This window comes from Oryx dammah, unplaced genomic scaffold (genome assembly GCF_014754425.2).
Source record: "Oryx dammah isolate SB20612 unplaced genomic scaffold, SCBI_Odam_1.1 HiC_scaffold_27, whole genome shotgun sequence".
NCBI classification, from domain to species: domain Eukaryota; kingdom Metazoa; phylum Chordata; class Mammalia; order Artiodactyla; family Bovidae; genus Oryx; species Oryx dammah.
The window spans coordinates 15,120,308-15,147,217 of record NW_024070211.1 but is presented as its reverse complement, the minus strand read 5'-3'; the positions used below and the strand labels follow the sequence as shown (position 1 = coordinate 15,147,217).

Here is a 26,910-nt window from a genome sequence, read left to right as displayed (position 1 = left end):
TTTTTATGTATTTTAGGTTTGGGGACTGTTGTAAGTGCTACAATTAATATCTTTGTTAAACAAGTCTTTACGTATCCTAGATTATGTCCTTGGATTTCCTTAAAGTAGAATTGCTAGACCAAAGGATATTTGATACACATTAGCCAATTTGTCTTCTAAAATTGATTTCACTCATTTGTACTCCCACAGGCAATTTTATAGGACTTCACAATGGCAACCCACTCCAGTACTCTTGCCTGGAAAATCCCATGGACGGAGGAGCCTGGTAGGCTGCAGCCCATGGGGTCGCTAAGAGTCGGGCACAACTGAGCGACTTCACTTTCACTTTCACTCGGGTTGCCCATGCCATTAACTGTCAAAAGCCTACCTAGAACCCGGAGGCCAGCCTCTAGGCTTGCTTCACGTTTTCCCGCCCACTCCAGACACCCGGCGCGAGCACCGCCCCTTCGTACATGGTGGCCCGCCCCTTCCTACTCACTCACAGATTCTGTCCAATCAAAAGCATCTTTCCCCAGTCTGGCTACGTGGTTGGTAAGCTGAAGTTTCCGTCGCGCTCAGGGGCGGGCGGAGCGGACTGACGGACATGGCGACGGACCAGTGTGAGCGGCGAGCGAGGCGTGCGTGGCGTGCGTGGCGCGCTGGCCTGGAAGCGCTGGACCTGAGAGGTGTGCGGGCGGGTTGAGCAGTGAGAGGTTTTGGCAGCCATGGCTCCCAACGTGCCTGCGTCCGAACCGGTCCCTGAGTCTCCTAAAGGCATCCGGGCCGTGCTCCTAGGGCCGCCCGGAGCCGGCAAGGGTACCCAGGTGAGCTGCTGAGCCGGGCTTGTCGGTGGAGCCCGTGGAACTTCAAGGTCAGGGCGGCCGAAGGTTCGGTTCGCCCCAGACTGAGGCCGCGCCGGCTGAGGCCTGGACGGGGGGTTCCCTGGTTGGTGTTTGGGGTTCTGGCAGGTGTTTGGGGGAGGGTCCAAGTTGGAGGTCGAGGGAGTCTGAGTTAGAGTTCTTGAGTGCCCCATGCCTGAGGTGCTGTTAGGGGATCAAAGGACTGAGTAGATTCCTTTAGGGCTTAGAATCTGAGAAGATTTGAAGGGTAAGAGTGACCCCTGGACTGAGGCATGTAGATCGGAACCCGAGTTGGAAACAGGGACCCTAGATTCCTAGATTCAGTGCGATTTGACAGTGGATTACGTTCGAGGGTTAAGTTCCCGGCACTCACGGTAGGGGTACGTTTCTGGTATTGACTAATGTCTGAAGGTGGAGGAGCATCTCCCGGACGTGCGGGAAAGCGCGAGCTGTACTACGCTGATAAGGAGAACTGCTCAGAGAAGTGAGGTATGACCTGTCTGAAGCAAGTTAGGTGGATGGGAGAGGGTACCTCAATGTACAGGTAAGAAAACAGGCCTGGAGAGGTCAGATGACTTTCCCAAGTTAGTAAAATTGACCTCAAGGAGCCTTGAACCTCAAGGTTCTGCGTGATTCGAGTGAGGTCACCTTCTGCTGATTGTGAGGCCTCTCTTGGCACATGGGACATAGTGGGCCCATGGGTCAGGGATGAGATTTATGATCTCAGGATTTGGAAGCCCATAGATTGGGTTATTATCCTGGAATTGCCCCCGCCCCTCCCAGACCTCAGGATTCCTGAAAATCTGAGCTCCTAAGGAAATGGGACTCTGGATGCTGCTCTGTGCCCCCTCTTCTATTCCTAGTCCTTGCAAAGATTACAAAGTCTGGGCAGACAATTTGTCTTATTTTTTCTTGGAACTCTTGTGACACCCAGCACATTACTTGGCACTTGATGAGGTTACTAGATACGAATGATGCAGAGAAGGGGAGTCTGGGAGGATTCAGTTCATTCCTGTGACTTTGCTTTTCTGCTCTGGCTACTAGGTCAAGAGCCCTCAGCCTGATCTGAGGATTGGAGGCTGATCAGCTCCTCTTGGCAGAGAACTCGAATTCTGGTTCTGGTCTGGTCTGATTTCTGGTAGGGCTGAGTTCCAGTCCTCCCTTCTCTGGAGGCCCAGGGAAAAGTCCCATAATGCCTGGGTATCTGTAGGTGGTAGGAGATGTCTGTAAGGCCACCCCTTTCGCACCCCCTCTCCCGCCTCCTCCCCCTTCTTCTTTCAACCTGGCTTCCTTTCCTCCCTTGAAATCTTTGATGTTAATACTTGGATCTGAAGTTCTGTGTCTCTATAGGAGGTTTTCTGAGAGACTGTATTCTTGTATTTAAGGGCTTCCCTGGTGGTGCAGAGGTTAAAGCGTCTGCCTGCAGTGTGGGAGATTTGAGTTCGATCCCTGGGTCGGAAAGATCCCCTGAAGAAGGAAATGGCAACCCACTCCAGTATTCTTGCCTGGAGAATCCCATGGACGGAGGAGCTTGGTGGGCTACAGTCCACTGGGTGCAAAGAGTCGGACACGACTGAGCGACTTCACTTTCACTTTCACTAGGTCAAGAAGGGCTTCCGAAATGGTTCAGTGGTAGAGAATCTGCCTGCTAGTGATCCCTGGGTGGGGATATTCCCGTGGAGAAGGAAATGGCAACCCACTCCAGTATTCTTGCCTGAAAAACCCCATGGACAGAGGACCTGGTGGGCTGCAGTCCACGGAATTGCAGAGTTAAACGTAACTGAGCACCCATGCAAGAAAGACCACTTTTCCTTTTCTCTCTGTAGCCAGAGCCAATTTGCCCTTGAGGCTCGCAGTTACCTACCTAATCCCCTTGTCCTTTCATACTGAAGGTTCCTCTTTCCTGTTGCTGCCACCCTCCGTTATTAGGTAACCTGTGGCTAGGTGTGTTTAATCCCAAACTCTATGGACTTCTGCTGTGAGTGACCAAGGTAAACAAGGTAACTCAAATGCATTGACTTTTTTTTTTCCTTAGTTCATATTGAAGTTAATAATTTCGGTGGTTGTGAAGTGGACAGCCAATCTCGGTGCTGAGGCAAGGGCTTGACAGTTTAACAAACTTGTAACTTCTAGGCCTCACTGCTGTCAGCTGAAAAATGGGGATAATGCTTATGCGGTCAGCATTTCTTGAGCACCAGACATTGGAGATAGAGCAGTAAACGACGGAGAAGGTCTTTGTCCCTCTAGACCAAAAGTTAACAAGGATACTGGAAAATTATGTGTGTGTAAAGCACACCTAGATGACAACCTGGCGCATAGTAGGTGTTCACTAATTGTTGACTCACTCATCTTAATTGATAATACATTCCCTCAACCCCCAACTCAGTTGTATCTTGGTATAAAGGGTGATGTACTCAGGAAGTTTTGAGGGAAATTCTACTTATGAGCTGACTTATAAGGGTGTATATATGATGAGAGTTGGTCAGAGAAGGCCTTACAGAAGTCAGGGAGATGTGATTTTAGCTGGGACTTGAAAGGGTAAAATTTACACAAGTTGCTTAACCTCTGTACACCTTTCTTAAGGTGTTGGGAACCATAGGGATACTGGCAGTTGTAGTTTTAAGGATTAAAACTGTTCATAAATCAGAGGTTGCAGAGTGGCAGCCTGCAGCAGCTTGTAGCCTGCAGACACACCCCAGCTTTTAGTTATGAAGAGTTTGAATACACAAAAGACGACAGGATGGTGTAAAGAGCCTCCAGGTACACATCCAGGCCCAGTTACCATCAGCTGGTGGCCATTCTTTCCCCATCTGGTCTCCCTTCACAAATGATTTTAAAGAAGCTCCCAGATATTGTAACATTTCATTTGTACATATCTCAGTGTGTATCTCTAAAAGACATTCTTTTTGTAGAAAAACATAATATTCCATAAAAAATAAATAGTAGGAGTAAATGTTTATGTTTCTATTCATTTGCATTTCAAGTCTCATTTTTTTATTAGTATTTTTTTTAAGTGTTTCTGTATTTATTTGACTGCACTGGATCTTAGTGGCCACCCTCAGCATCTTCGATCTTTAGTGGCAGCATGTGGGATCTCGTTCCCTGACTGAGGGTTGAACACCATGCCCCCTGCATAGGGAGCTTGGAGTCTTAGCTGCTGGACCACCAGGGAAGTCCTTCAAGTCTCTTTCAATTTACAGGTTGTCCTATACCTTGGGTTAGTGCCTAGTACCTACTCAGTAATTTTTTTCTTCCCACTGGTCCTTCCTTTTACACTTGTATAAACTCAGTGTCTTAGGTATTTAATGTTGGCATGACTGAAATAATTGTCTCCTTTTAAAAGTTAGTTTTAACTAAAATAGTTAAACATTTTTAAACTGCTTGCTTTTGCATCAGTATGCTGCTGCTGCTGCTGTCGCTTCAGTCGTGTCCGACTCTGCACAACTTCATAGACGCCAGCCCACCAGGCTCCCCCATCCCTGGGATGCTCCAGGCTAGAACACTGAAGTGGGTTGCCATTCTCCAGTGTAAAAAGTGAAAAGTGAAAGTGAAGTCACTCAGTTGTGTCCGACTCTTCGAGACCCCATGGACTGCAGCCCACCAAGCTCTTTCATCCATGGGATTTTCCAGGCAAGAGTACTGGAGTGGGTTGCCATTGCTTTCTCCATAATAATGTCTAAAATATCTGGACCACGTGGGTTTGTTATTTTGTTTAAATAACCTTATTTCCTTGTCTCCTTTTTGGGGTTGGATGTTCCTAGGGTGCAGCCAAAACCACAGTGTGTTTCCTGTTTTCCTCTGCCAACCCCTCCATAGTTTCTTCCATGTGTCCAGCTGACACCGGTTCTTCACGGCCAGCATGTGTAGGCTGTCAGCTGGCGTCTTGCACATCAGGCTTGGTCAGTTATGTCTGTGCGTTAACATAGTGCAGAAGCAAACTCAATGAGATCCACGTTCCTATTCCCCCTTTTACAGCTAGAGACACTGAAGCCCAAAGAGCTTGTTCTCTAGGTTACAGGGCAGGTAATTGGCTGCTCTTGCATCTGAATGACTCTGGAGCTCCTGCTCTTTCTGCTGCCCTGGGCTAGATTTGTCTCCTACCCTGTGCATGTTTTCTTAGGTAAGTTCCTTGCTAGAGCTCCAGGGTAGCCCTCAAGAGGGTGTGAGTGAGTGAGTGAGTGAAGTCGCTCAGTCGTGTCCAACTCTTTGCCACCCCGTGGACTGTAACCTACCAGGCTCCTCCGTCCATGGGATTTTCCAGGCAAGAATACTGGAGTGGGTTGCCATTTCCTTCTCCAGGGGATATTCCCGACCCAGGGATTGAACCTGGGTCTCCCGCCTTGCAGGCAAACGCTTTAACCTCTGAGCCACCAGGTCACCCTTTTCTGGGTTCTGTGACAGACTCCCCGTATTCCTCCCCCATCTCCCCCCCAACCCCAGCCAGAGATTTAATCCTTTTAATCCAGATTTAATGTCATCTGATTTAATCTTTCAGCCCTTGGAGGAAGGTCCTGTTGTTATCTTTGCCTTTTTACTGATAAACTGAGGCCCAGTCTGTGTCTTGCCCTAGGACATAGGTAAAGTAGCAAGGATAGGATTTGAACTTGTGACTGATTTCTTGAACAGCATTACCATCCTGTTGTTGCTTGCAGTCTAAGTGTAGGAGCAGAAACGAACATACATGCAAGCAGTACTTACTAGTGCAGAATACCACAGTGGAAGTATTGATGAGTGACTGACAAGTGCTCAGATAGTTCAGGGTTAGAACAAGGACTATGATTTGTTGAGGGCTTCCCTGATAGCTCAGTTGGTAAAGAATCTGCCTGCAATGCAGGAGACCCCAGTTCGATTCCTGGGTTCGGGAAGATCTGCTGGAGAAGGGATAGGTGACCCACTCCAGTATTCTTGGGCTTCCTTTGTGGCTCAGCTGGTAAAGAATTTGCCTGTAATGCGAGAGACCTGGGTTCAGTCCCTGGGTTGGGAAGATACCCTGGAGAAGGGAAAGGCTACCCACTCTGGTATTCTGGCCTGGAGAATTCCATGGACTGTGTAGTCCATGGGGTCGCAAAGAGTTGGACACGACTGAGCCACTTTCACTTATGATTTGTTGAGAATCTTCTGTTCTTCCTCCTACCCTCCCAGTGAAGAATGTTCCATTCTTTCTCCTACCTACCCACTGATACACCCAATTTATAGATGAAGAAATAGTCTCAAAGAATCACTAACCTGAGGATAGTGATTACATGAGGTTACATGGTCAGTTAAAAGGCACAGCTGAAGTTCAAACACAGGTTTCTGTGCTTTTAAATGACTTTAAGTATAATACGTAGAGAAAGGTGCAGACATCTTAAGAGGGCGGCTTGGTGAATTTGCACATGTGAACACACTTGTGTAGCTTGTACCCATATCAAGAAACAACATTGCCAGCACTGTGAAGGCTTCTTGTACTCTCTTCTACACACACACACATACACACCTTCCCCAAGGACAGCCACTAAGGCTTTGGGGGTGGTGGTGGCATGTTTTGTTAGGTAAGTTCCTTGCTAGAGCTGCAGGGTAAAGAAGACTATTTAGTGTCATGGATAAGAGCTAGGGCTTGACAGTCTTGAGACCAGTTACCAGATCTGCTGTTACTAACTTTGTGATTTGGGGCAACTTAGCCTCTGAATTTCATTTGTAAAATGCAGATTAAAATAGTTACTACCTCCTGTATTTGTTATGTGGTTTAGTTGCTAAGTCATGTCTAACTCTTTGCAACCCCATGGACAGTAGCCCGCCAGGCTCCTCTGTCCATGGGATTTCCCAGGCAAGAATACTGGGATGGGTTGCCATTTCCTTCTCCAGTTATGTATTATACATAAACAATGCATGGAAAAATTGCTTGGCATCTTGCAAACACTGAGTTAGCTGATGATTCCTTCTCAGAGGAAGAAAGGATAGTCAGGGAGGCTTTTGGTGGGGGAGAGATACTCAGAAGTTGACTCTAGAAGGGAGAGGGTAGAACTTGGACCAGTAAGGGGAAGGGAGAGGGTATTCCTGCATAGAGAGGAACTTGAGCTGAGGTCCATGGAGAGGCTTATGTATTTGGAAATCAAACATAGAGCAGCTGTTAGCAGTGGTGCAGGGCATCCAGGTAGGGGGCTTGTGGAGGCAAATTTGAGTAGCTAGGGAGGTAAAGGAAGTTGGTTGGGGAGGGCATGGAGCACGCTACTAAGCTATTAGAACTTCTCCCATGTTGCCCTGGGGGAACGTTGAGGCTTCTGAACGTGTGTGTGTGGGTAGCATGTCCAGCAGTATTTTAGATGATTGCAGCTGTATGGGCAGAAGCACTGGAGGTGAAAGTGGGAAAGACTGCACAGACGATGATTTTGAGGTGAGAAAACAAGTGTGTGTGCTCAGTCACTCAGGCCGACACTGCAACACCGTGGAGTGTAGCCCACCAGACTCCTCTGTCTGTGCAGTTTTCCAGGCAAGAGTACGGGAGGGGTTGCCATTTCCTCCTCCATGGGATCTTCCCAACCCAGGGATCAAACCCGGGTCTCATCTCTCCTGCATTAGCAGGTAGATTCTTTAGCACTGAGCCACCTGGGAAGCCCCCAAGAAGACAAGTGATCTTGATTAAATCAAATCTTGACTATCAGTTTCCCTTTATTTCCCTAAATGTTGGGCACTGTGCTGAATTCCTTTATGGATATATAATCTTACCAAACCCCCATAACACGTCTCAATCATACACTTTAAAGATGGGCCTGGCTTTGTATTTTTAGCACGTGCCCTAGATGACTGTGATAACACACTGAAGTTGGAGGGCGCTAGCCCCACCATGCTACCTCCCATCCTAACAGTCTGAGCCTTTCTGACCCACACCTTCCCGAACCTCAGGTTTCTCACACCGGTGGGGTGCTTGGGCTTGACAGTGGCCCGTAGCTAGTGAGACTTGTGGCTCAGGGCCTCAACTGCAGCAGAATATGGCCCAGAGGTCAGCAGCATAGCCAGTCCTGAGGCACGTTTAAAATCAGATGCCCAGGCCCCACCCTGCTGAACTAGAATCTCTATTTTAGCAGCACCCTTAGGTGGTTTGGAGGAGAAAAAGCATTGCTTTAAAGTATAAGGACTTCCCTGGTGGCTCAGACGGTAAAGCGTCTGCCCAGGTCTTCAATCCCTGGGTCGGGAAGATCTTCTGGAGAAGGGAAATGGCACCCCACTCCAGTATTCTTGCCTGGAAAATCCCATGGACGGAGGAGCCTGGTAGGCTACAGTTCATGGGGTCGCAAAGAGTCAGACACGACTGAGCGAATTCACTCCCTCGAATTCACTCATAAGCGTTAAATCAGGGGAATATAATACAGCCATTTCATCAGGCTTCTTCTATAGTTTGCAATGAAAGGATAGTGTGAAAAATAAAGACCATGAAGGAGGTCTTCTAATTACTGAATGCCTGCAGTGTCTGGGGCTTCCCAGGTGGCACATTGGTAAAGAATCCGCCTGGGGGTTGCATAGAGTCAGACACAACTGAGTGAGCACACACACACAGTGTGTCTGATGTTTTGGGTACTTTATTTCATTTTATCCTCACAACAGCCCTGTGAAGTAGACATTGTCCCCCATTTAACTGTTGAGGAAATAGATTCTAAGAAGTTAAGTAACTAGCCAAAGGTCATACAGCTTTTGGGGGCCGCCAGGTTCATATGCATATCTGTCTGACTTCTCAGTTCATGCTCTTTGCAGCCCACCACAATGATTCCTGTGCAGCCAGCAAAAAATGAAGGAGTTAGTCTTCCTCCATGCCACCCCTTCCCTCTGGGAGTGTTGTTCCACAGAGCTGCAGAGTCCAGTCACCTGGAACAGCACAAAAGTGTCCTGTGGTTTGGGGTGATAAAAATGGGATGGTTAGGTTCTGTGCTAACAGCGCTTCGCTGGTGTTTTGGTTAGTCTCTCCCTTGGAAAAGGCGTGACTTCCAAATTTTCCACCCAAGTTAATTTCAACAATCAAGAAGAAAGATTGCCAGAAAAGCACAGCCTTCTGGTTTTGTGGTCGCTGTGCCAGCCCAAAGGACCAGAGACTTTCCATTGCCAGAGGGGCCTGACCTTCATTGCTTTTCTAAAGTGCTGTTTTTAACACCTCATCTGGATTCTGTTTTGCTCAGAAGTCAGTTCTTTGCTTGAGCTGAATCAGTCCGTGACTCACAAATGAGCACTTGTTGCACTGAACCCTGTCTCTTTAGTTTTCATCATGTGCATATAAGAAAACTCCCAACAAACTGGTTTGAACAAGGTCCCCACCCTACTTATTTTCTAAAACAGTTGAACCAGAAAGGTAAGTGTTAGGCTTTTGAACTGATTCTATTCCTTTTGAATTCTACGTTCTTTTTTGCCTCTGCAAAACCAATATGCAACTGTCCAGGGTCTCTTCCTCTTTTGGTATTCATCCAGTTGTGTAGTCTACTGAACTGTGAGCTCATAGGGGACAGTCTGTGTCTCCTATTCATCGGTTTCACTGGCTCCCAGCAAGGTTCTTAGAAGAGGCGTATGAGTGAACATGGAATTAAGGCAGGGGTCAGGGTAACAGTTGATGCTTCCTGAGCACTTACAGTGATTCTTCATAATCTCATCAATCCAGTGATACAGGAGATGATAGTACCATCTCCATTTTACCTAGAGGAAATTTAAAATTTACAAAAGTGATACAGTTCTTCTCAAGTCACATACCCACTCTTGGTGGACCTGGTGTCTGAAACCCAGGCAGTTTGACTCTCCGGCCCATGCTCCTAACCAAAAGGCTATCCTGCCTACTAACACTACCAAGAGCTCACTTTGCCAGGTGCCGTGCTGTTCTGAGTCGCTTCAGTCATGTCTGACCCCACGATCCTATGGAATGTAGTCTGCCAGGGTCCTCTGCCCGTGGGATTCTCCAGGCAAAAATTCTGGAGTGGGTTGCCGTTTCCTCTTCCAGGGGATCTTCCCAACCCAGGGGTCGAACTCACATCTCGTGTCTCCTGCACTGGCAGGCGTGTTCTTTACCACAGCACCGCTTGGGAAGGCCCACTGCTTGTCAGGTGGTTCTCATACATAGCTCATCTGATGCTCGCTGCTACCTTGTGTGATGGAGCCTTTGTGCTTTCATTTTAAACAGATTAGAAAACTGTGCCTCTTGAGAGGTTAAGTGATTTGGCCCAGGTAATGCAGCTACCTAGTGACAGGGAAGGGGAAGACCGAGTCTGCCAGGGGGCGACTTCTGCATCTGGCGCCAGCTGCCTCCCGCACTACGACCGCAGTACTTGACATCCACACATCCATTCCTTTGGCAAATATTCACTCAACACATTACATGCCAGGCATTGTGCCAAATGCTTTATATACGTAAACTCCTTTAAACTTCAGAGCAACTGTCTGTTTCTATTCCCATTCATAATGGGGAAGCTGAGGATATGTGTCACTAGTGTGTCTAGTGAAAGCAGTGATAATAGCTGATATTTATGACAATTTCCTGTGCTAGGCGCACTGTTGCCAGTGCCTTCCATGTATTATCTCTTGTAATTCTTACTGCAACCCTATAATCATAGGTTAGAATATAAGGTAAGGTAGTTTTATCCCTGTTACAGGTAAGGAAATTGGCATTTGTGCACACAGCCAGTAAGTGGCAGAGTCAGGTTCACACCAGGCAGTCAAACTCCAAGGCCTGCACTGTTAACCAAATCCTGTGTTTTGTCCTGCCCTCCACAGGCACCCAAATTGGCTGAAAACTTCTGTGTCTGCCATTTGGCTACCGGAGACATGCTGAGGGCCATGGTGGCTTCCGGCTCAGAGCTGGGAAAGAAGCTGAAGGCGACTATGGATGCTGGGAAGCTGGTGGGTTCAGTGGGACCAATGAACGTTGATCTTCCTCAGTCCAGGCCTGCCGTGCCAGGGTGACCACCAGCCACATGTAGCTATTGAAATTCGTTTTAATTTAAAATTAGCTTTCTCAGTTTCACTTGCCACATTTCAGGTTTTTGCTATCCAGCGCAGATATAGAACTTTTTAATATTTATAATTTTGTTTATTTATTTTAGGGTGTGCTTGCTGCACAGGCTTTTCTCTAGTTGCGGCGAGTGGGAGCTACTCTCTAGTTGCGGCCTGCAGGCTTCTCATTGCGTTGGCTTCCCTTGTTGTTGAGCCTGAGCTCCACAGTACTTGGGGCACGTGGGCTCAGTAGTTGTGGCTCCCGGGCTCTAGGGCACAGGCTCAGTAGTTGTGGCACATGGCCTTAGTTGCCCCACAGCATGTGGGATCCTTCCGGATCAGGGATCGAACCTGTCTTCTACATTGTCGGGCAGATTTGTTCAGGCAGATCACTGAGCCACCAGGGAAGACCCGAGACAGAACATTTTAATCACTGTAGAAAGTTCTGTCGGACAGCCCTGTGCTGTGGGGTGTTGTAACAAACTGGAAGATGATACGAACTTTTACATTAGCAAGTCTGCTTGGTTCATTCTGAATTTATGGCACTGATTTTATTCACAGTATTCTTGAAGTTCCTTTGTGCTGGCGTATTTTGTAATATACCCCTACTTTTTAGGGCCAGAAACAAAACTGACATTCCTAGACCAGAACTCAAGGATCCTTCAAGAGAGGACTCAAGAAGGCACAGGGTGCTTTTCCTTAGTTTTGTGACTCTCTTCTGTGTCTCTTAACAGAGGGGTTGCTTGGCAGTTAACAAAAGTATCCTTATTTGGAGAATATAATAGCATTTTCTCTTGTTTTTAGTCCAGTTGATCTGATAGGAGAAGTACAATTTGTTATCCACTAGATTGTTTTTGGTTAGTGTGTGTGCTAAGTTGCTTCAGCAGTATCTGACTCGGTGTGACCGTATGGACTGTAGCCTGCCAGACTCCTCTGTCCATGGAGTTCTCCAGGCAAGAATACTGGAGTCAATTGCCATCCCCTCCTCCAGGGAATCTTCCCAGCCCCGCGATCAAACCCCCATCCCTTATGTCTCCTGCATTGGCAGGTGGATTCTTTACCACTAGCACCACCTGGGTGCCAGAGCTTAATTGTAACTGAGGGTCTTGGGAAGAATCATTTTGTGCTTGGGCCTCTGGTCTTTACATATCTTAGTATGTTGGTTAGGGCAGGTGCTGGGCTGAGTTACCTCCTGTCAGGCTTTGAGATTCTGGAGCTGGGGTAGCTCTGCCAACACGCCCACTGCCCCTTTACTTCTAGCTTGCCCTTCATGTGAGTGAGGCTGTCAGTCACTCCTGAGAGATGAGTATTTTGGACTTTGGACCTTGATAGAAGATCCTGTACTGAGAACAAAATGGGATGTGGCAATGAGATTACTTATCTCCAGCCTTCACTTAGTTTTAGAGCTTATACTTTGTCCCCAAGTTCACAGCTGGTCCCAGGAGATAAGAGCATTAGCTACCAAAATGGGCAGCCTTCACTTTAACACTGGCAGGGAGCTTTTCTTCCAGTGGTAACCCAGGAGGAAAACCAGTTTTTGAAAGCCAAAGAGGATCCTCACTAGGGTTTTCAGAGAGGCTCAGAGGGTGTTGGGCTGGCTCCTTGGTTCTGACCCAGTCTTGTCAGGTCAGTAAACTTCTCTGTTGCTTCCTGTCCAAGGTGGCCTGGGTCCCTTTACTGTTAGCCTAATCAAAATTGTGAAACAGGTTAAGTTGATGCCTTTTGACCTTTTGGTCAACCCTCATTCTCTCCTGGAGCCTTCCTCAGGTGGTCTCTCAGCTGTGAACCCTCGCTTTCTTGTGTCTAGAGCACAGCTAATTGCTGAGAAGATGTTATTTGATGGTTAGGACTCTGACTAATAGCCAGAGAGGCCTTCGGGACCTAAGACTTGGAGGTCTCCAGGTGGGGTGACAGGCCCTGGAATCCTGTTTCCTCTCCCAGATTACAGGGACACAGGAGAGTCTCAAGGGAAGAGAATGTGTGTGTGGCAACCACAGAAATAATCATGAAACTGAATCTTCCAAAGGGAGCTACTCCATAGTTGCTCTGATTTTTGCTTCTTTGGGATCAAGAACCTGTTTAGTAATCAGGCTATACAGACACAGACTTGTAACCCTGGAGTTGGGCTAATGCCACCTAGTTAATGGATATAACCCCAACAGCTGTTTTGTTCTTGACTTCCAGGTGAGTGATGAAATGGTCGTGGAGCTCATTGAAAAGAATTTGGAGACCCCTCCATGCAAAAATGGTTTTCTTCTAGATGGCTTCCCTCGGACCGTGAGGCAGGCAGAAATGGTGAGTGACTTGGTTTTGTATCACCAAGGCAGGAAAGCAAATCCTGGCCCTTTATCTCTTTATTCCTTTGAGGGAAATGGGTCTTACCAAGCTCTAGTAGCTTAGGTGGGCCACATGCTCTTTCTACAGCTTGATGACCTCATGAAGAAGAGGAAAGAGAAGCTTGATTCTGTGATTGAATTCAGCATCCCAGACTCTCTGCTCATCCGGAGAATCACAGGAAGGTATTTGTCCCCTGAAGGTCCCTTCTTTTCATGCTTCCTCTGAGCTTTGGCAGACCATGGGAACTGCTCTGGCCTAATCCCAGCCACGAAGCTTAGTGCTGTTTCCACGTGGATTGATCTTGTTTGGTGACATGGGATGGGGATGTGGAAAGAAGAGCAAGGGATCCGAAGTCCAGCAGCAGCTCAGTCCTGTCACCTTTTAACTCTGACCCTAGGCAAGTTTCTTAACCTCTCGAAGGCTGTATCCTTATGTTGCATGAGGGTCATAGTACCTGCTTCAAGGAACCGTTGTGCATGATAGATAGCGTGTTGTGTATAGTTCAGAACCTTGCTCACATGGGTGCTTAAGAAATACTAAATTCCTTACATGTGTGGAGAGTGCTTTTTAAGTTTTATTTCAGTTGGAGTTGCCATACCTTGCTGTAGGCTTTTTATTTGTTATAAAAATAGTAGGACCATCTTCACAGAGTTTAGAAATTGAAGAAAATTTTGTTCATGGTACAGCCAGCTTAGCAAAAAACACTAATTTATTTGTGTGTTTTGTTTTAAAGTGCTGACTTCTCTGTGGAAGTTAACATTGAACATAGAAGCGCTTCTGCTTCTGAAGAGTGGCTCTCAGAGTGCCATTGTTCTAGGCTACAGTTTACTTAACCCTTTCATCATCACTCTACACCTGCTTTGTGCTGCCTTCCAGAGATATGTGGGAAGCTTCCAACTACTAATAGACCCTCCCATTCTTATCTTTATTATAGACCATAGCTTATTTTTATCCCTTAGTCGTTTTATTTTTTTTTAAATTCATCTATTTGTCTATTACTGTACCAGTCAGAGAAGGCAGTGGCACCCCACTCCAGTACTCTTGCCTGGAAAATCCCATGAGCGGCGGAGCCTGGTAGGCTGCAGTCGATGGGGTCGCTGAGAGTTGGACATGACTCAGTGACTTCACTTTCACTTTTCACTTTCATGCTTTGAAGAAGGAAATGGCAACCCACTCCAGTGTTCTTGCCTAGGGAATCCCAGGGACGGGGGAGCCTGGTGGGCTGCCGTCTATGAGGTTGCACAGAGTCGGACACGACTGAAGCGACTTAGCAGCAGCAGCAGCAGTACCAATAGTACACTTTATTTTTAAAGCTGGTTTTTTCTGTTTTTTTTTTTTTTTTAATGTGGACCATTTTTAAAGTCTTTTATTGAATTTGTTACAATATTGTTTCTGCTTTATGTTTTGATTTTTGGCCACAAGGCATGTGGAATCTTAGCTCCCCGGCCAGGGATGGAAACCATGCCCCTGCATTGGAAGGCAAAGTCTTAACCACTAGACCGCCAGGGAAGTCCCCCTTTAGTCACTTTAATGGAATCTCAGGAAAGTGGTCAGCTTTCCCTCTTGAACCATCCTCCTGTGACCATTATTTTTCACTGCTGCATGTTGTTTCACAGTAGCTGAACCATCATTTACTTCATTATTCCCTAGTTGTTGTATATTTGTGTTTCTACTAGTTGTCTACTGTCAAACTGATGCTCTGACCATTGTAGTACATGTAAGTTATGTAATTAAGGGGGACATGATTTTTTTTATTATAAATGTACTACTTTGGTTTCCTAATGAGGTTGAACATTTTTCCCCATGTGTCAGCAGTTCATGTCTTTAAGGAGAGAGGCAGCAGAATAAGTGTTAGAGGTGTTCTGGAAGGCGGTGTTAGATACAGGGGAATGCACCTTGTATTAATTTCCTTTTCAAATGTCCAGGTTTCATATTTCCAGCTATTGCATAGGCTCCTTCAGTGCAGATTTTTTGTTTCTTTGCACTGGCATGGAGTAGGCAAAGTTGATACAGTCCAAGAAGCAGTAGGGTTGATAGGAAGGGACATCACCAGGGCTGGGGTCCCAGACAAAGTAAATGTTAAGTAATGCAAAGTAAATGTTAACAGAACTAGATGACACAAGGGACCTTTGATCTGATTGGCCCAGCTTCCTAAGTGCCTGCTTTGTGCACAGCACAGCTCTGGGAGCAAGGGACCAAGAGAGGATGCCAGTGCCCATCTCTGACCTCAGAGTATCCACAAACCCTACATGAAACCTGTGACCTCAGAGTATCCACAAACCCTACATGAAACCTGGGCTGTTTAGTGCAGTAGGGGTCCAGTAAGGGAGCCCGCAGGCAGAGAGGGAAGGTTGGCTAGGAGAGAGGCAAAAGTGAGACTTGACCTTCCTGGATAGAGAGGATTTTCTTGAGGCTTTCCCAGAAGGAAGTAGAGGCAAGAATCTCCAGAGCTGGAGAAATGGCCTGGGAGACTGGTTGGTAGAATGAGAGAGGTTGGGAAGGTGCAAGGTCTGCCAAGGAGCAGAGAGGGTAGACCTGCCTGAGTCAGGAGTCATGGGATGTTCTTAAGCCACTAGGTTCTGTGGCCAGCACAGCACTGTAAGAATATTGGCTTGGTACTGGTATACAGGCTCAACTGAGGGAAAGAAGAAACAGACAAGAACCCCACTAAGGAGCCTCGTGTGATCCACCTGTGGAGTGACGAGGCTGAAGTTGGCTGGTGGGGAACCGAGATTCTGAGAACAAACTACACAATTGTAGATGGTGAAAGAGGGAAGGCTCAGCCTCTTGGTTTGGAAGTGAGTGCTTTCCTCACAGAGGAGGAAACAGAACAGGTCAGACTGTGTGAAAGTGCTTTTCCAAGTGCATTTGTATGTATGTCAGTGGCAGAACAGGCACCAAAAGCTGCTTTCTGCCTCATTGTCCACTGTGCTGATGGTTGCCAGAAAGAGAGTCAGGAACTAACCAGTTTAATACGGATCTTATCTGACACGATAAGACTGAATTGGCTCAGGCCTCACTTCTAATAATGTTATGGGTGATTACTGTATTCCTTGCCATAAGTACGGCTGGTGGGTTTTGTTCTAACCTGTTCAGTGTTGGCTCTCTGGTTTCATTGGTTTCTTACGTCTTGTGCCATTGCCATTCTGTGGATGAGAACACAGGTGTCTGAAGTATCACAGCCAAGGCAGCAGTGACTGTAGCATCCCAGCCTGGTCCCCCCACATCTTCACCTCCAGGCCAGGCTCACTGGCTCTAAGATCTGTTTTGGTACTTTGGTCCTTGAGACCAGTCCCATTTTAAGAACCTGGAGATTGGTTTCTTTTCCCTTCTAGGAAATGAGTCTTGCATTCTTCTTAAAATGATATTTGGGGGTGGACAAGGAGCAATGTGTTTATACGTAACTGGAGGGCTGAGGGAATCTGAGAGTGAGCGAGAGCTGATGTAGAGACGTGGAGAGGAGAGAGTTGTGTTTGTTGCAGCCTGGCTTCTGTATGCCCTGTGCTATGCAGAAGGTGATGAAACATGGTCCAGGGACTTCCCTGGTGGTCCAGTGGTTAAGACTTCATGCTTGGGGGCATGGGTTCAGATCCCGGTTGAGGAACTAAGATCCTACATTCTGCGAGGTTCAGCCAGAAAAAAAGAAACATGGTCCCCATCTCATGCCCCAGCCCTTCCCAAAGAGAAAGCTGTGGTCGAGTCCCAGCTCCTGCTCTTCTTCTCTCGGGGTCTTCCAGTGGGCGTCATTTCCAGTGAATGCACCAGAGGAACCCCTCCAGCAACTCAAAGAAAGGCTCAACCTTGGGCTGTGCTGTCATGAAAACACAGTGCCACATTTTGCAAATGTGTGTAGCTTCAGAAGTCTGACGCAGACTTTCCCGACTGATGTGCTGAAATACTGATCCCCTCTGCCACCAGAGCAAGCACGCTGAGTACTTTCTGTGCCTGCCAAGAGGTAGAAAATGTTGGGAAGCTCTGGTCTAACAGAGTTCATGAGGAGAGCAGCCATCGGTTAAATAAGCAGATCTTGGTTGGCATAGAATTGGGAGACCACGAGAATTCGAGAGGGCCCCAGCCGCGGAGCAGCATTTGGCCTGCCTCCTTCCCTTCTTAGGTTTCGGGGCTCCTGTGATGTGGCCACTGCCAGTCAGGGGCATGGGCTTATTGCTTAAGGGGACATGGCAGCGATGCAGCTGCCAGCTACATATCCTGTGCCAGATAAAAGCTTCTTCTTGAGCTCTTTGTTCTGTGACTTAGGTGTCAGTTTTCTTGACACCTTGAGTATTGCCCTCTGATGGCTGGGCTGTCTGTGTCTCTGGTCACAGAGGTGTGCGGCATTGTCTGGTGGCATCTGCATCCATAGCACGTGTTTTTTCCTATCGCTCCTTTCTTGTTTTTTACCCAAAGTAGGTTAGAAAATAAGGGTAGTCTCTCTGTCCTCTGTCCCCCATGGCATTTTGTCCAAGTCTGTGTTAAAGGATTACCACATCTACTGTAGTTACTTATTTCCACATTTGTCTCCCTCTCTACATTAAGCACTGTTTTTGACCAGCGATCTTGACTCACTTCTCTGTAGCCCCTGGATTCAGCTCAAGACCTGAACTGGACTAGGCAGTTAGTCAGCACTTGTTGAATGAACAGGTGAATACATGGGTGGCTGTGTGAGACCTATGGGACACACAGCCCACAGGCTGTCATGCCAGCCTCCAGCCAGCCAGCCACTTATTTTACTGTTGGGTCAAAAGAGAAAAGATACTCACTCTGGTCTAAGCCCAGTTATTTTCCTAAGCAAGGGATGCCTGTAACTGGTTTCTCTGCTGGATTAAAGTTGTTGCATCCGGCTTCTCTGTCTGTGCCTGTGGTCTTGGAGACCCCTGGAGTTCCAGCAGCCTGACTGATGTTCATTTGCTGTCTTGCAGACTGATTCACCCCCCGAGTGGCCGCTCCTACCACGAGGAGTTCAACCCCCCAAAGGAGTCCATGAAAGATGATGTATGTAAATTCAGGACGGGAAATGTCCTTTTCTTTCCTTCTTCTTTCTTACTTCACTTTTTCTTCTTTTTTTCTTCCTTTTGTTCTTCCCATTTTCCCTCTATTCCTACCACCATCATTAAACTATGAGAAGTATCACTGTTACGTAAATCACATGGACTGTGGCTCATCTTTAAAGTGTCCCTCCAGGTGATTGATTGTTTGACCTTGAGGTAGCCATCAATGCCAGCTACTTGATGGTGCCCAGTTTGTACCTGTTTTGTCCAGAGTAGCCCCTTCCTGGCATCATGGGAACATCAATGGTGAACTAATCAGGAGGAGAAGGCTGCTTGGAAGCCCGAATTAAAGCCAGGGTTGGGAGGACAGGACTGAAGAGAGGTTTGTTGACCAGCCCCACTTCAGAAGAATACCCTCTCTCTCTAATGACTCTACTATGCCCTACAGATTCCAGAAGAGCTTGGCCAGGTCAACACTGCCAAGTTCCTGTGACAGTCTTAAATTTTTTGCAGATGTAAAAGGGAGGGTCTCATACATAGTTGTGGTAATATTTGCCATAAATAGTTCATTTCGTCTGTTTTAGAACTTGCAGGCCACAACAGAACGAATTTCCTGGACTGAACCTTTGTGAAATGAGACAAGTCCATCAGGTCATACAGGTTTCAAAGCCATCTGCCAACTTTGTCACACTTCAGAGTTGCGATGCTATCACTCAGCGTCCCCCGCCCCCCGCACTTGCCCCTTTTAGAATGTTGATGGCCTGGTAAAAAAACTGAGGCAGTCAAGATCATAATTGCTACTGCAGCTCTGATTTTGATGTATTCTCCTGGTCTCAGGACCCTCTCTTTCTTGTTTCTCACCCTTGAAGTGTTTGTCCTGGAAGCTGAACAGACTGAGCACCAGCTATGAGATAAAGACATTGCCCATCGCCTCTCTCAGCCCTGTTCTCACAGTTGCTGTTTCAGGCTCCCCGATTTCTCTGGACCAGGTGGTCTGTTCCTGGGACCAGTTTGCTGGGAATAGTGAAGGTCTTCATAGTTTTCTATTGAAGGATGTCTAGATTGTCTGTCTTTCCCTGTGATGGACTTTGGGATCAGACAGCATCTCAGATCTGCATCTGGCCTTGGATTAGGAGACCTTGCCAAGTCCCAGCCTTTCATTGCCCTCTCCTTGTTCTCAGGTCACTGGGGAACCCTTGATTCGCCGATCAGATGATAATGAGAAGGCCTTGAAAATCCGCCTGAAGGCCTACCACACTCAAACCACCCCACTGGTGGAGTACTACAGTAAACGGGGGATCCACTCTGCCATCGATGCATCCCAGACCCCTGACGTCGTGTTTGCAAGCATCCTAGCAGCATTCTCCAAAGCCACATGTAAAGACTTGGTTATGTTTATTTAATGTTGGGTCCGAAAAAGAATTTCTTTCTTCTTCCTTTCCCTGTTGAATGAGTGGGTGGGAATGGCAGAGTAGGCAGAGGGAAGCTTCCTCAGGCCAGCAAGAATATCATTTGATGTATTGATTAAAAAAGCACTTGCTTCATGTACCTTTGGCGTGTGTGCAAGTCTCATCTCATCTGTGTGTGTGTGTGCACGTGCACACACGTGTGTCAGTATGTGTACACTCTTGTACTTCTTAAGTTGTAGGCGAGACTGTTTACTTCTTTAGCCATATTCTTTATTTTCAACTTCCCTGGTGGCTCAGATGGTAAAGCATTTGTCTACAATGCAGGAAACCTGGGTTCAATCCCTGGGTTGGGAAGATCCCCTGGAGAAGGAAATGGCAGTCCACTCCAGGACTATTGCCTGGAAAATCCCATGGACAGAGGAGTCTGGTAGGCTACAGTCCATGGGGTTGCAAAGAGTCAGACACGACTGAGCGACTTCACTTCATTTCACTTTATTTTCGACCAAAATAAATTAACTCAGGTATCCACCAGGCAGAGAAGTTCCTGGGTATTTTTCCATCTCCAGCAGCTAATTAGAAATCCTAGGTCACATGCAGTCAGGCAGGGCTACAGTTCCTGATGGCAGACTGTTGGCCAGAAATTCCACTTGTTTTCTCACCCATAATGAAAAGTCAATGGGTCTGTGTGGAAAGGGATCATTAATTTTTTTCCCCCTAAACAGGAATGAAAAGGCACTTACTTTATAGATTGCAGAAATTACTGGGAGAGGGTATCACCATAGAAAGAGCCTGGCCAAGTTGAATTATTTTTGTGATCTGCACCATGGTTCTGTAAAGTAGGAATCAGTCAGCACCTGTGTTGAATACTAAATTGATGCCAAAGAATTAAACCAGGTGAAAGGTCCTCTTGAATTCAGACTATCTTCTGAACATCCAGGCTGGGCATCTGAGAGTAGCCAGTCCACTTCCCCAAAGACAGCAGGATAGATTTGTCTTTACTTTTAATGTTTGCTCTGTTTCCAAGTATGAACAAAATGGTGATTTGAGGATCATTTGGGGATCATGTTGATTAGAATTTATTCAAGCCCCAGTCTCTACTGGATATGAAATCAGATATATCCCTTTTGAACTCAACCCTCTCCCTTCCATATCTAGTCCTTCACCCCTTATGTCATGACGGTGGTGGCCACAGTCTCCCCAAGAAAGGACCACCCCCAAAATAAGATCACCTATGGCCGTAACCAGCTTTTATTCTTAACCTCAGCTCCCGGCTCTTAGGCATCTCCTGAGGTCCACACTGTGCCTTTTGGTCTCTGGTTTGATCTTTGGCAAACAGAGGAATTAATAGACTGCTATGAGGGACCACAAAAACAGCAGGCTCTGGAAAAACCATTAAAAAGTCAGTGACAAGTCCAGTAAATAATGCCACCTGCCCAGGGTACTCTGCCGACTCAGTGCAGTGGCCACGGAAGTGCCCAGCCCCCACCTGACCTGAGCGCTCCTGCTGTCTGGGACCGCCAGAGGGCTTGTCCTCTGTCTACCCGGAAACTGGCTGCGGTACGTGGCCACCTGTGTCCCTCTCTGTCTGCTTCAAGTGAGTGTCTGCTGGCTCTGCTCTGCCTTGTTTCCCTGGCTGGAGACTAACTCCACCCATTCTTAACGGAAACCCAGCCTGGCATGGGATGTTTCTGGGAAGCACATGATTTCTGAGAATGGACAAGGAAAGGGAGTGAAACCAAAACTGTCTGCTGTGTCTGCAGGGATCTGGGTTTCTTCTCTGGGTGAGGTGGCCTCATGAATCTTAGAGTTGACTCCCCTTTGAATGGGAACAGTTGCAGGCACTTGGCCTCAAAGTTGAGGTCCTTGAATGATTGCTGATAGAGCGTGCATGATCCGTGCTGAAATATTTGTCATCCGTCCGTGTGCATTCACACGTGCACACACATACGTGTGATATTTGGGCTGCCAATGGGAAAGGGAAGGTCGTCGGTGCAGATGTCCTTTTGGGGGTGGGTAGAATTCAGTTTTTGCTTTGCTTAATTCCAGAGCCTTAACCTCAGCAGGCATGAGAGCTTTCACCTGGCAGAGAAATGTCCAGTGTTTAATGCATTTGGTTGCTGGGGTGTGCATGCCAACCTTCTCTGATGGTTACTTGGTTTTTTAAAACCCATTTTGTTTTCTCTTGTCTCCTCTTTATTTCAGCCTAGTAACAGAAGGCCAGGCGAGACTGCACCACTACTCATCACCCCACGGCATGATCCCTGCTCTTAGGTGCTGGGCAGAGGGAGGGGCGGTCAGGGTAAGGATGGGGAGGGAGGAGTGGTGAGGGCCCAAGAAGGGGAGAGGAGCTGTGTTGCCGTGAAGCAATTTCTTTTACATGGAACAGGACTCTTAAAAGTATAAGCAAAGGGAAAAATTAATTTTTTAAAACACTTGATTGGAGGGTATAGAAACAAGGAGATGCAGTACTGTTTCTAAGGAATCATGTTTTCATTTACTCTGGACTGGTGACAACTGGACAGGTCTCGGTGCCCTGAGACCTCAGCTTTTATCAGAACCTCATGCCGGCCCAGGAATGTAGGAAATCACACTGTTGTCCTGTCTGTCCCATAGCTTGAAACAGGGCAGGAGTTGATTACTAATCCTGGTTACCCATACCATGAAATCAGAACGTCATCTCCACACATGAAAGAGACATGGAGTGTGTTCCTGGGGGCAGCATCTCAACAAATCCGGCTTACTGGAGTCATGGGGCGGGCTGGTGTCCCTCCCTTCCATACTCAACACTGATTTACCAGCTCACCTGCCCTCATGGGTGAGCCCTCGGCAGCCACCCAGCATATGCCACAGTCCTGCACTCTTGCCTTCCTCCATCCACATCGTGTGAAAGGACTCTTTTTAATGAATGAGCAAGTGTCCTAAGCAACATTATCCAAAGACTGTCCTTTCCATCCTCAAATCCTATGACTGGGATCACTCTACAACACTGTGATGTATTATTTTCAATGAGGTGCCTTTCTTAACTGTCCAAATGCTGCCTTGTTTGGCCCCTAAATAAAGTGTGTTAAAAGTTTGTATCCCCTGTTGTGGCATTTTTTAAGGAGATGCAGGTTAGTAAAGTGACGCTGAATTCTGGATCTGACTTGGAAGCCCTTTCTCTGGGTCCTTAGAAGTCATGAGAAGGCAGGAAGATCCAAGTGTGTGCTCATAAGAAGAGTCTGCTCCCTCTTGGCCTTCAGCTCATCTGCAGGGTTTTCTTGAGGCCAAGGACAAGGCATCTTGGGCCAGTAGAGACAGTGCTGTGCTTTGGGTTCAGGGATGTACAACAAATCCCAGCCAATCATTTACTCTGCTCCTGTTTCCTTGTGTGAAAAAGAGACTAGTGTTGGTCCAGTGGTTAAGACTCTTACCTGCCAACGCAGGGAACACTGGTTCGATCCCGGGTCTGGGAAGATCCCACATGCCGTGGGGCGCCTGGACCCATGTACCACAGCTACTGAGCCTGTGCTCTGAAGCCTGCAAGGTGCAACTATTGAGCCCACGTGCAGCAACTACTGAAGGCCACATGCCCTAGAACCTGTGTTCCATGACAAGAGAAGCCAGCGCAACACAACTAGAGAGGAGCCTGTGCTCTCCGCAACTGCAGAAAGCCTACGGGCAGCAACAAAGACCCAGCGCAGCCAAAAGATGATCAATATTTTTTAATAAGAGGCTGGTGAAGCTACTTTCTCAGACTCATTTGGCAGTAAATGAAGTTTATTAGGAGAAGGTTTCTACTTGGTACCTGGCACACAACAGACACTGGATAAATGCTAGCTGAATCCAAGGATACATAGAAAAATAACCTGTTTCCTGCCAGGGTGGATGATCGTTAAGCAAACAGTTGTCCGCAGCCTTAGAAAGCCAGTGCTTCTAATCCCTAAGACAAATTTTTGGCTGCCTCTTTAATACCCTTGGTTGCTTCTTTGTAAATCTATCTCTTCCCCTGCAAAAAGGAGCTTAAGTCATTTGTCCAAACTGAAGCTCTTGCGCTCTTTGAATGGGCTGCCTTTGCACTGGGGTTTCTGAGGAGTGACTGCTGTTGCTGAAAGCAGATGGAGCTGAGCTGGAAGCACCATCCTGCTCTAGGCAGGCAAGGCAGGCCTCTTTCTGGCGTCCGAACTCCTGCTCCCTTTTCCCACTCCTCCCTCTCCTGCTCTGCCACATCCTCCACCTCTGCAGGGTCATCCTCAGGTGATTTATTTGCCCTGATCTTTTCATTCCCCAAAGTATTTAAATGCCCATGAAAATTTTCTTCCATTCCTTGATCATCATGCAGCAAACTGAGGGAAATCTTTGTCAGAGCAGCCTGGCAGGATGCATGGTATGGGTGGAAAGGATAAACTGGAGGAAGACCAGGTGAGCTCTTGCTCCTTTGGGCTTGGCCTCCTCCCTGGAAACCGAGACTGGATGAGGTAAGAGTCGCCACCGTTTCTGGAGGACTGATGCGTCAGGAGCTGTGCAGCAGCCCCACACCCACGACCTTGCTTGACCTCTCCCCAGCCCCTGCAAAGCACCATAGGTGGTCAGTGCTGTCTTCTGTCACAGGTAAGGAGACCAGGCCTCAGCAGTGGTCACATTCCTGAGGGCACCGTAAGCAGAGTCAGGCCTCACACAGTCTCTGACTCCTTGCTGCTGAAGTGATCCAGTGATGTGCTGCCACTGCAGCAGAAAGGGCCTTCCCGATGGGTGCTTTTTCGTGGACACCCCACACCACCAGAGCCAGTGTGGGGGAAATCATCGACAGTCTGAGGACTTAAGGTATGTGCTTAGGATCTCGTGTGCACGAAATGTCGCAGATAGGACAGAGCGGGGTGAAGGGCAGGCTTGGTCCTCTGGAAGCCTAACCAGCCTTCTCTCAGGAAGAAGCTACATGAGTGAGAAATGACAGGCTTCAGCAGCAGCTCCTCCACCACCAGCCTTCCAGCAAATGATGGCACCTTAGCCGTTGAATGGGAATGAGCCCCACCCCTCAGACGTGCTGACGGCACTGGTGACCAAGACTGTGGGCACGCGGCAGGAGCTCAGTGTGTGCTGACGGAGCTCCATGGAAATGGGTGTGGGCAAGAGCGTCGTCTTCCTGCGCCAGGAGCCAGGCTAGGCCAAAGGGTCTTCTGGTTTTCCTTTTTTTTAGTTGAAGTGTAGTTGACTTACAAAATGGCTGTTTATATATATATACACACACATATATATACACATTCTCTTTTTAATATTCTTTTCTGTTATGGTTTATCCCAGGAGATTGGACAATTCCCTGTACTATCGAGTAACACCTTGTTTATCCATTTTATATATACTAGTTTACATCTGCTAATCCCAAACTCCCAGTCCTTCCCTCCCCCACCCTCTCCCCCTCTTGGCAACCACAAGTCTGATCTCTATGTGTGTCTGTTTCTGTTTTGTAGATAGCTTCATTTGTGCCATGTTTTAGATTCCACACATAAATAATATCATAAGGTGTTTGTCTTTCTCTTTCCTGCTTTACTCAGTATGATAATCTGTAGTTGCCTCCATGTTGCCTCAAATGGCATTAAATTTCATTCTTTTTATGTCTGAGTCGTATTCCGTTATGTATGTGTACCACATCCTCTTTATCTAGGCATCCGTGGATGGACATTTAATTTGTAAGAATTCTTAACCTGAAGATCTAGAAGATGCCTGAAATTGTATGTAGAATTCTGTACTTTTATATATACATAATAATAGATTAACATATTTCATGTTTACCGTTTGGTAGGTTCTGCATATATTATTTCATTTATTCTTCTCAATAACCATGTGGAAGTAAGTACTATCATTGTCTCATCTTATATGTATGCATTTTGAGGCTCATATACCTATGAATGGCTAAGCCTGGTCTGTGACTCCATGCAACACCATTGTGCCAATTGCTTTGATATTTTTCTGGAAGACAGAAAGATTCTGAAGGCACCCGTGATACAGAGAAGCCTGGATGAACAGACAAGAAGCCTGAGTAGGTTTGCTCTGTCCCGGTGAAGGGCCTGGGTCAGCAGTGCCACCTCAGGGTAAACTTGTTTTCTGTGTTTTTTTTTTCTTGCTTGCTTCCTTGTTATGGGCACAAAGACACCAATCTGTTGGATTTGCAAAGCTCTTGGAAAAACCTCTGCTTCTGGGAAGGGTGGCAATAGGAGGCTCTGCCTCTCAGTCTTTTCTCTCCGGCTGCAGCTTCACACGTCTCATGGCTCCCACACCCCAGAGGGAGCATTGCCTTGCTGATGTCTTGGGAATGTGGCGGCTCTGTGTTTGGAGTCATCCAGGGCACTGCAGTGGTGAGCTGCCCTCACAGAAGGCCCCTTCCAGGAACCCAGTCTGGATGAGGTGCCCCCAAGCAGAGAGCAGAAGGGAGGAGAAAGACAGGTGTCAGAGAGCAAGGGCAAGACAAGACTTAGGCCCCCCCACCCTATGCTGGTAACTCAGGCTAAATAGATCTGCACTTTGAGGGTAACATTGCTGCATAGCAAATGATTACTCTGTGTGGGGTCCCTTAGGTAAAGACTGGGGGCAAACCTCTCTAAGCTTGGAGCTAGGAGATCCTTTTGCTTCCTATTTAGCTGGTCTGCACTCTTCAGTTAGATAAAGGAATGCTTCATTTTCTACTGTTTCCTTTTTGCCCGCTGTGTGAAAGCTCCCCTAATGTTCACTTGCTATGCTTTCCCCTGCCACGGTTTCTTAATGAGGTTCTTACTCCACCTCACCCAAACTCTGCTTTTGTAATTTTAGTGCTCTGTGCCCTAATGTGTGTTGTAAACTGCCTTGAGTCTGTTTTGGAAAAGAAATGGGATGTGGAAAAAGTGCTAATTATGTGGTGCAGGAAGTCAGACTGCAGAGAAGTGGGTAGCTTCATGGAGGAGGTGGGTCGGGGTGGGTCCGTGGAGGGAGGATGGGCATTCCAGGCAGGGGTCATGGCCCAAGGGGAGGTACGGAGGCCACTGGCATTTATTGGCAGCTTTTACCTAGTGAGCCTCTAGAATTCTTGGGAAATCTGCAACTGGTTAGAAATATGCTTGAAACCAAGCATAGAGAAGAGAAGGTTTTCAGCTCAAGAGTAATGTCAAGGGATTTCCCTGGTGGCCCAGTGGCTAAGACACTGCACTCCCAGTGCAGGGGACCCAGGTTCGATCCCTGGTCAGGGAACTAGATCCCACGTGCTACAACTAAGAGTTTGTATGCCACAGCTTAGGATCCCACATGTCGAGATGTATATCAAAGATTCTGCATGCTGCAACTAAGACCCAGCACAGCCAAATAAATAATAAATATTGTTTTTTGTAAAAGTAATGTCAGGAACACAGACGAGCACAGGGGCATGTACATGTAGGCTTGAGGGCCCACTGA

At 47.3% G+C, this 26,910-nt stretch overlaps 1 protein-coding gene and 1 non-coding gene across 6 annotated transcripts; both read left to right on the top strand.

Annotated features, from left to right (window-relative positions):
* The first annotated feature begins 595 nt into the window (after positions 1 to 595).
* AK2 (adenylate kinase 2) lies at positions 596 to 22,592 on the top strand. 5 transcript variants are annotated; one of them, XM_040228082.1, is made up of 7 exons: positions 596 to 803; positions 10,563 to 10,688; positions 12,966 to 13,076; positions 13,206 to 13,300; positions 18,038 to 18,110; positions 19,288 to 19,483; positions 21,718 to 22,592. In XM_040228082.1, the coding sequence occupies exons 1-7, from the start codon at positions 705 to 707 to the stop codon at positions 21,720 to 21,722; spliced, it is 705 nt and encodes a 234-aa protein (XP_040084016.1). In that variant the 5' UTR covers positions 596 to 704; the 3' UTR covers positions 21,723 to 22,592. The 5 variants fall into 5 exon arrangements, with proteins under 5 accessions (XP_040084016.1, XP_040084015.1, XP_040084019.1 ...); XM_040228083.1 differs by having other exon boundaries at positions 656 to 943; XM_040228081.1 differs by lacking the exon at positions 21,718 to 22,592 and having other exon boundaries at positions 598 to 803; positions 19,288 to 19,654.
* Positions 22,593 to 26,636: 4,044 nt separating this feature from the next.
* Positions 26,637 to 26,709, top strand: TRNAG-CCC. Its single transcript has one exon. It is a non-coding gene; the product is annotated as a tRNA-Gly (tRNA).
* Positions 26,710 to 26,910: the final 201 nt, after the last annotated feature.

Coding starts and splice junctions, on each gene's coding strand:
- AK2 (XM_040228081.1), top strand. CDS start 705: ATGGCTCCCAACGTGCCTGCGTCCGAACCGGTCCCTGAGTCTCCTAAA. Junction 13,301..18,037: donor ATCCGGAGAATCACAGGAAG/GTATTTGTCCCC, acceptor GCTGTCTTGCAG/ACTGATTCACCCCCCGAGTG. Junction 18,111..19,287: donor AGGAGTCCATGAAAGATGAT/GTATGTAAATTC, acceptor CCTTGTTCTCAG/GTCACTGGGGAACCCTTGAT.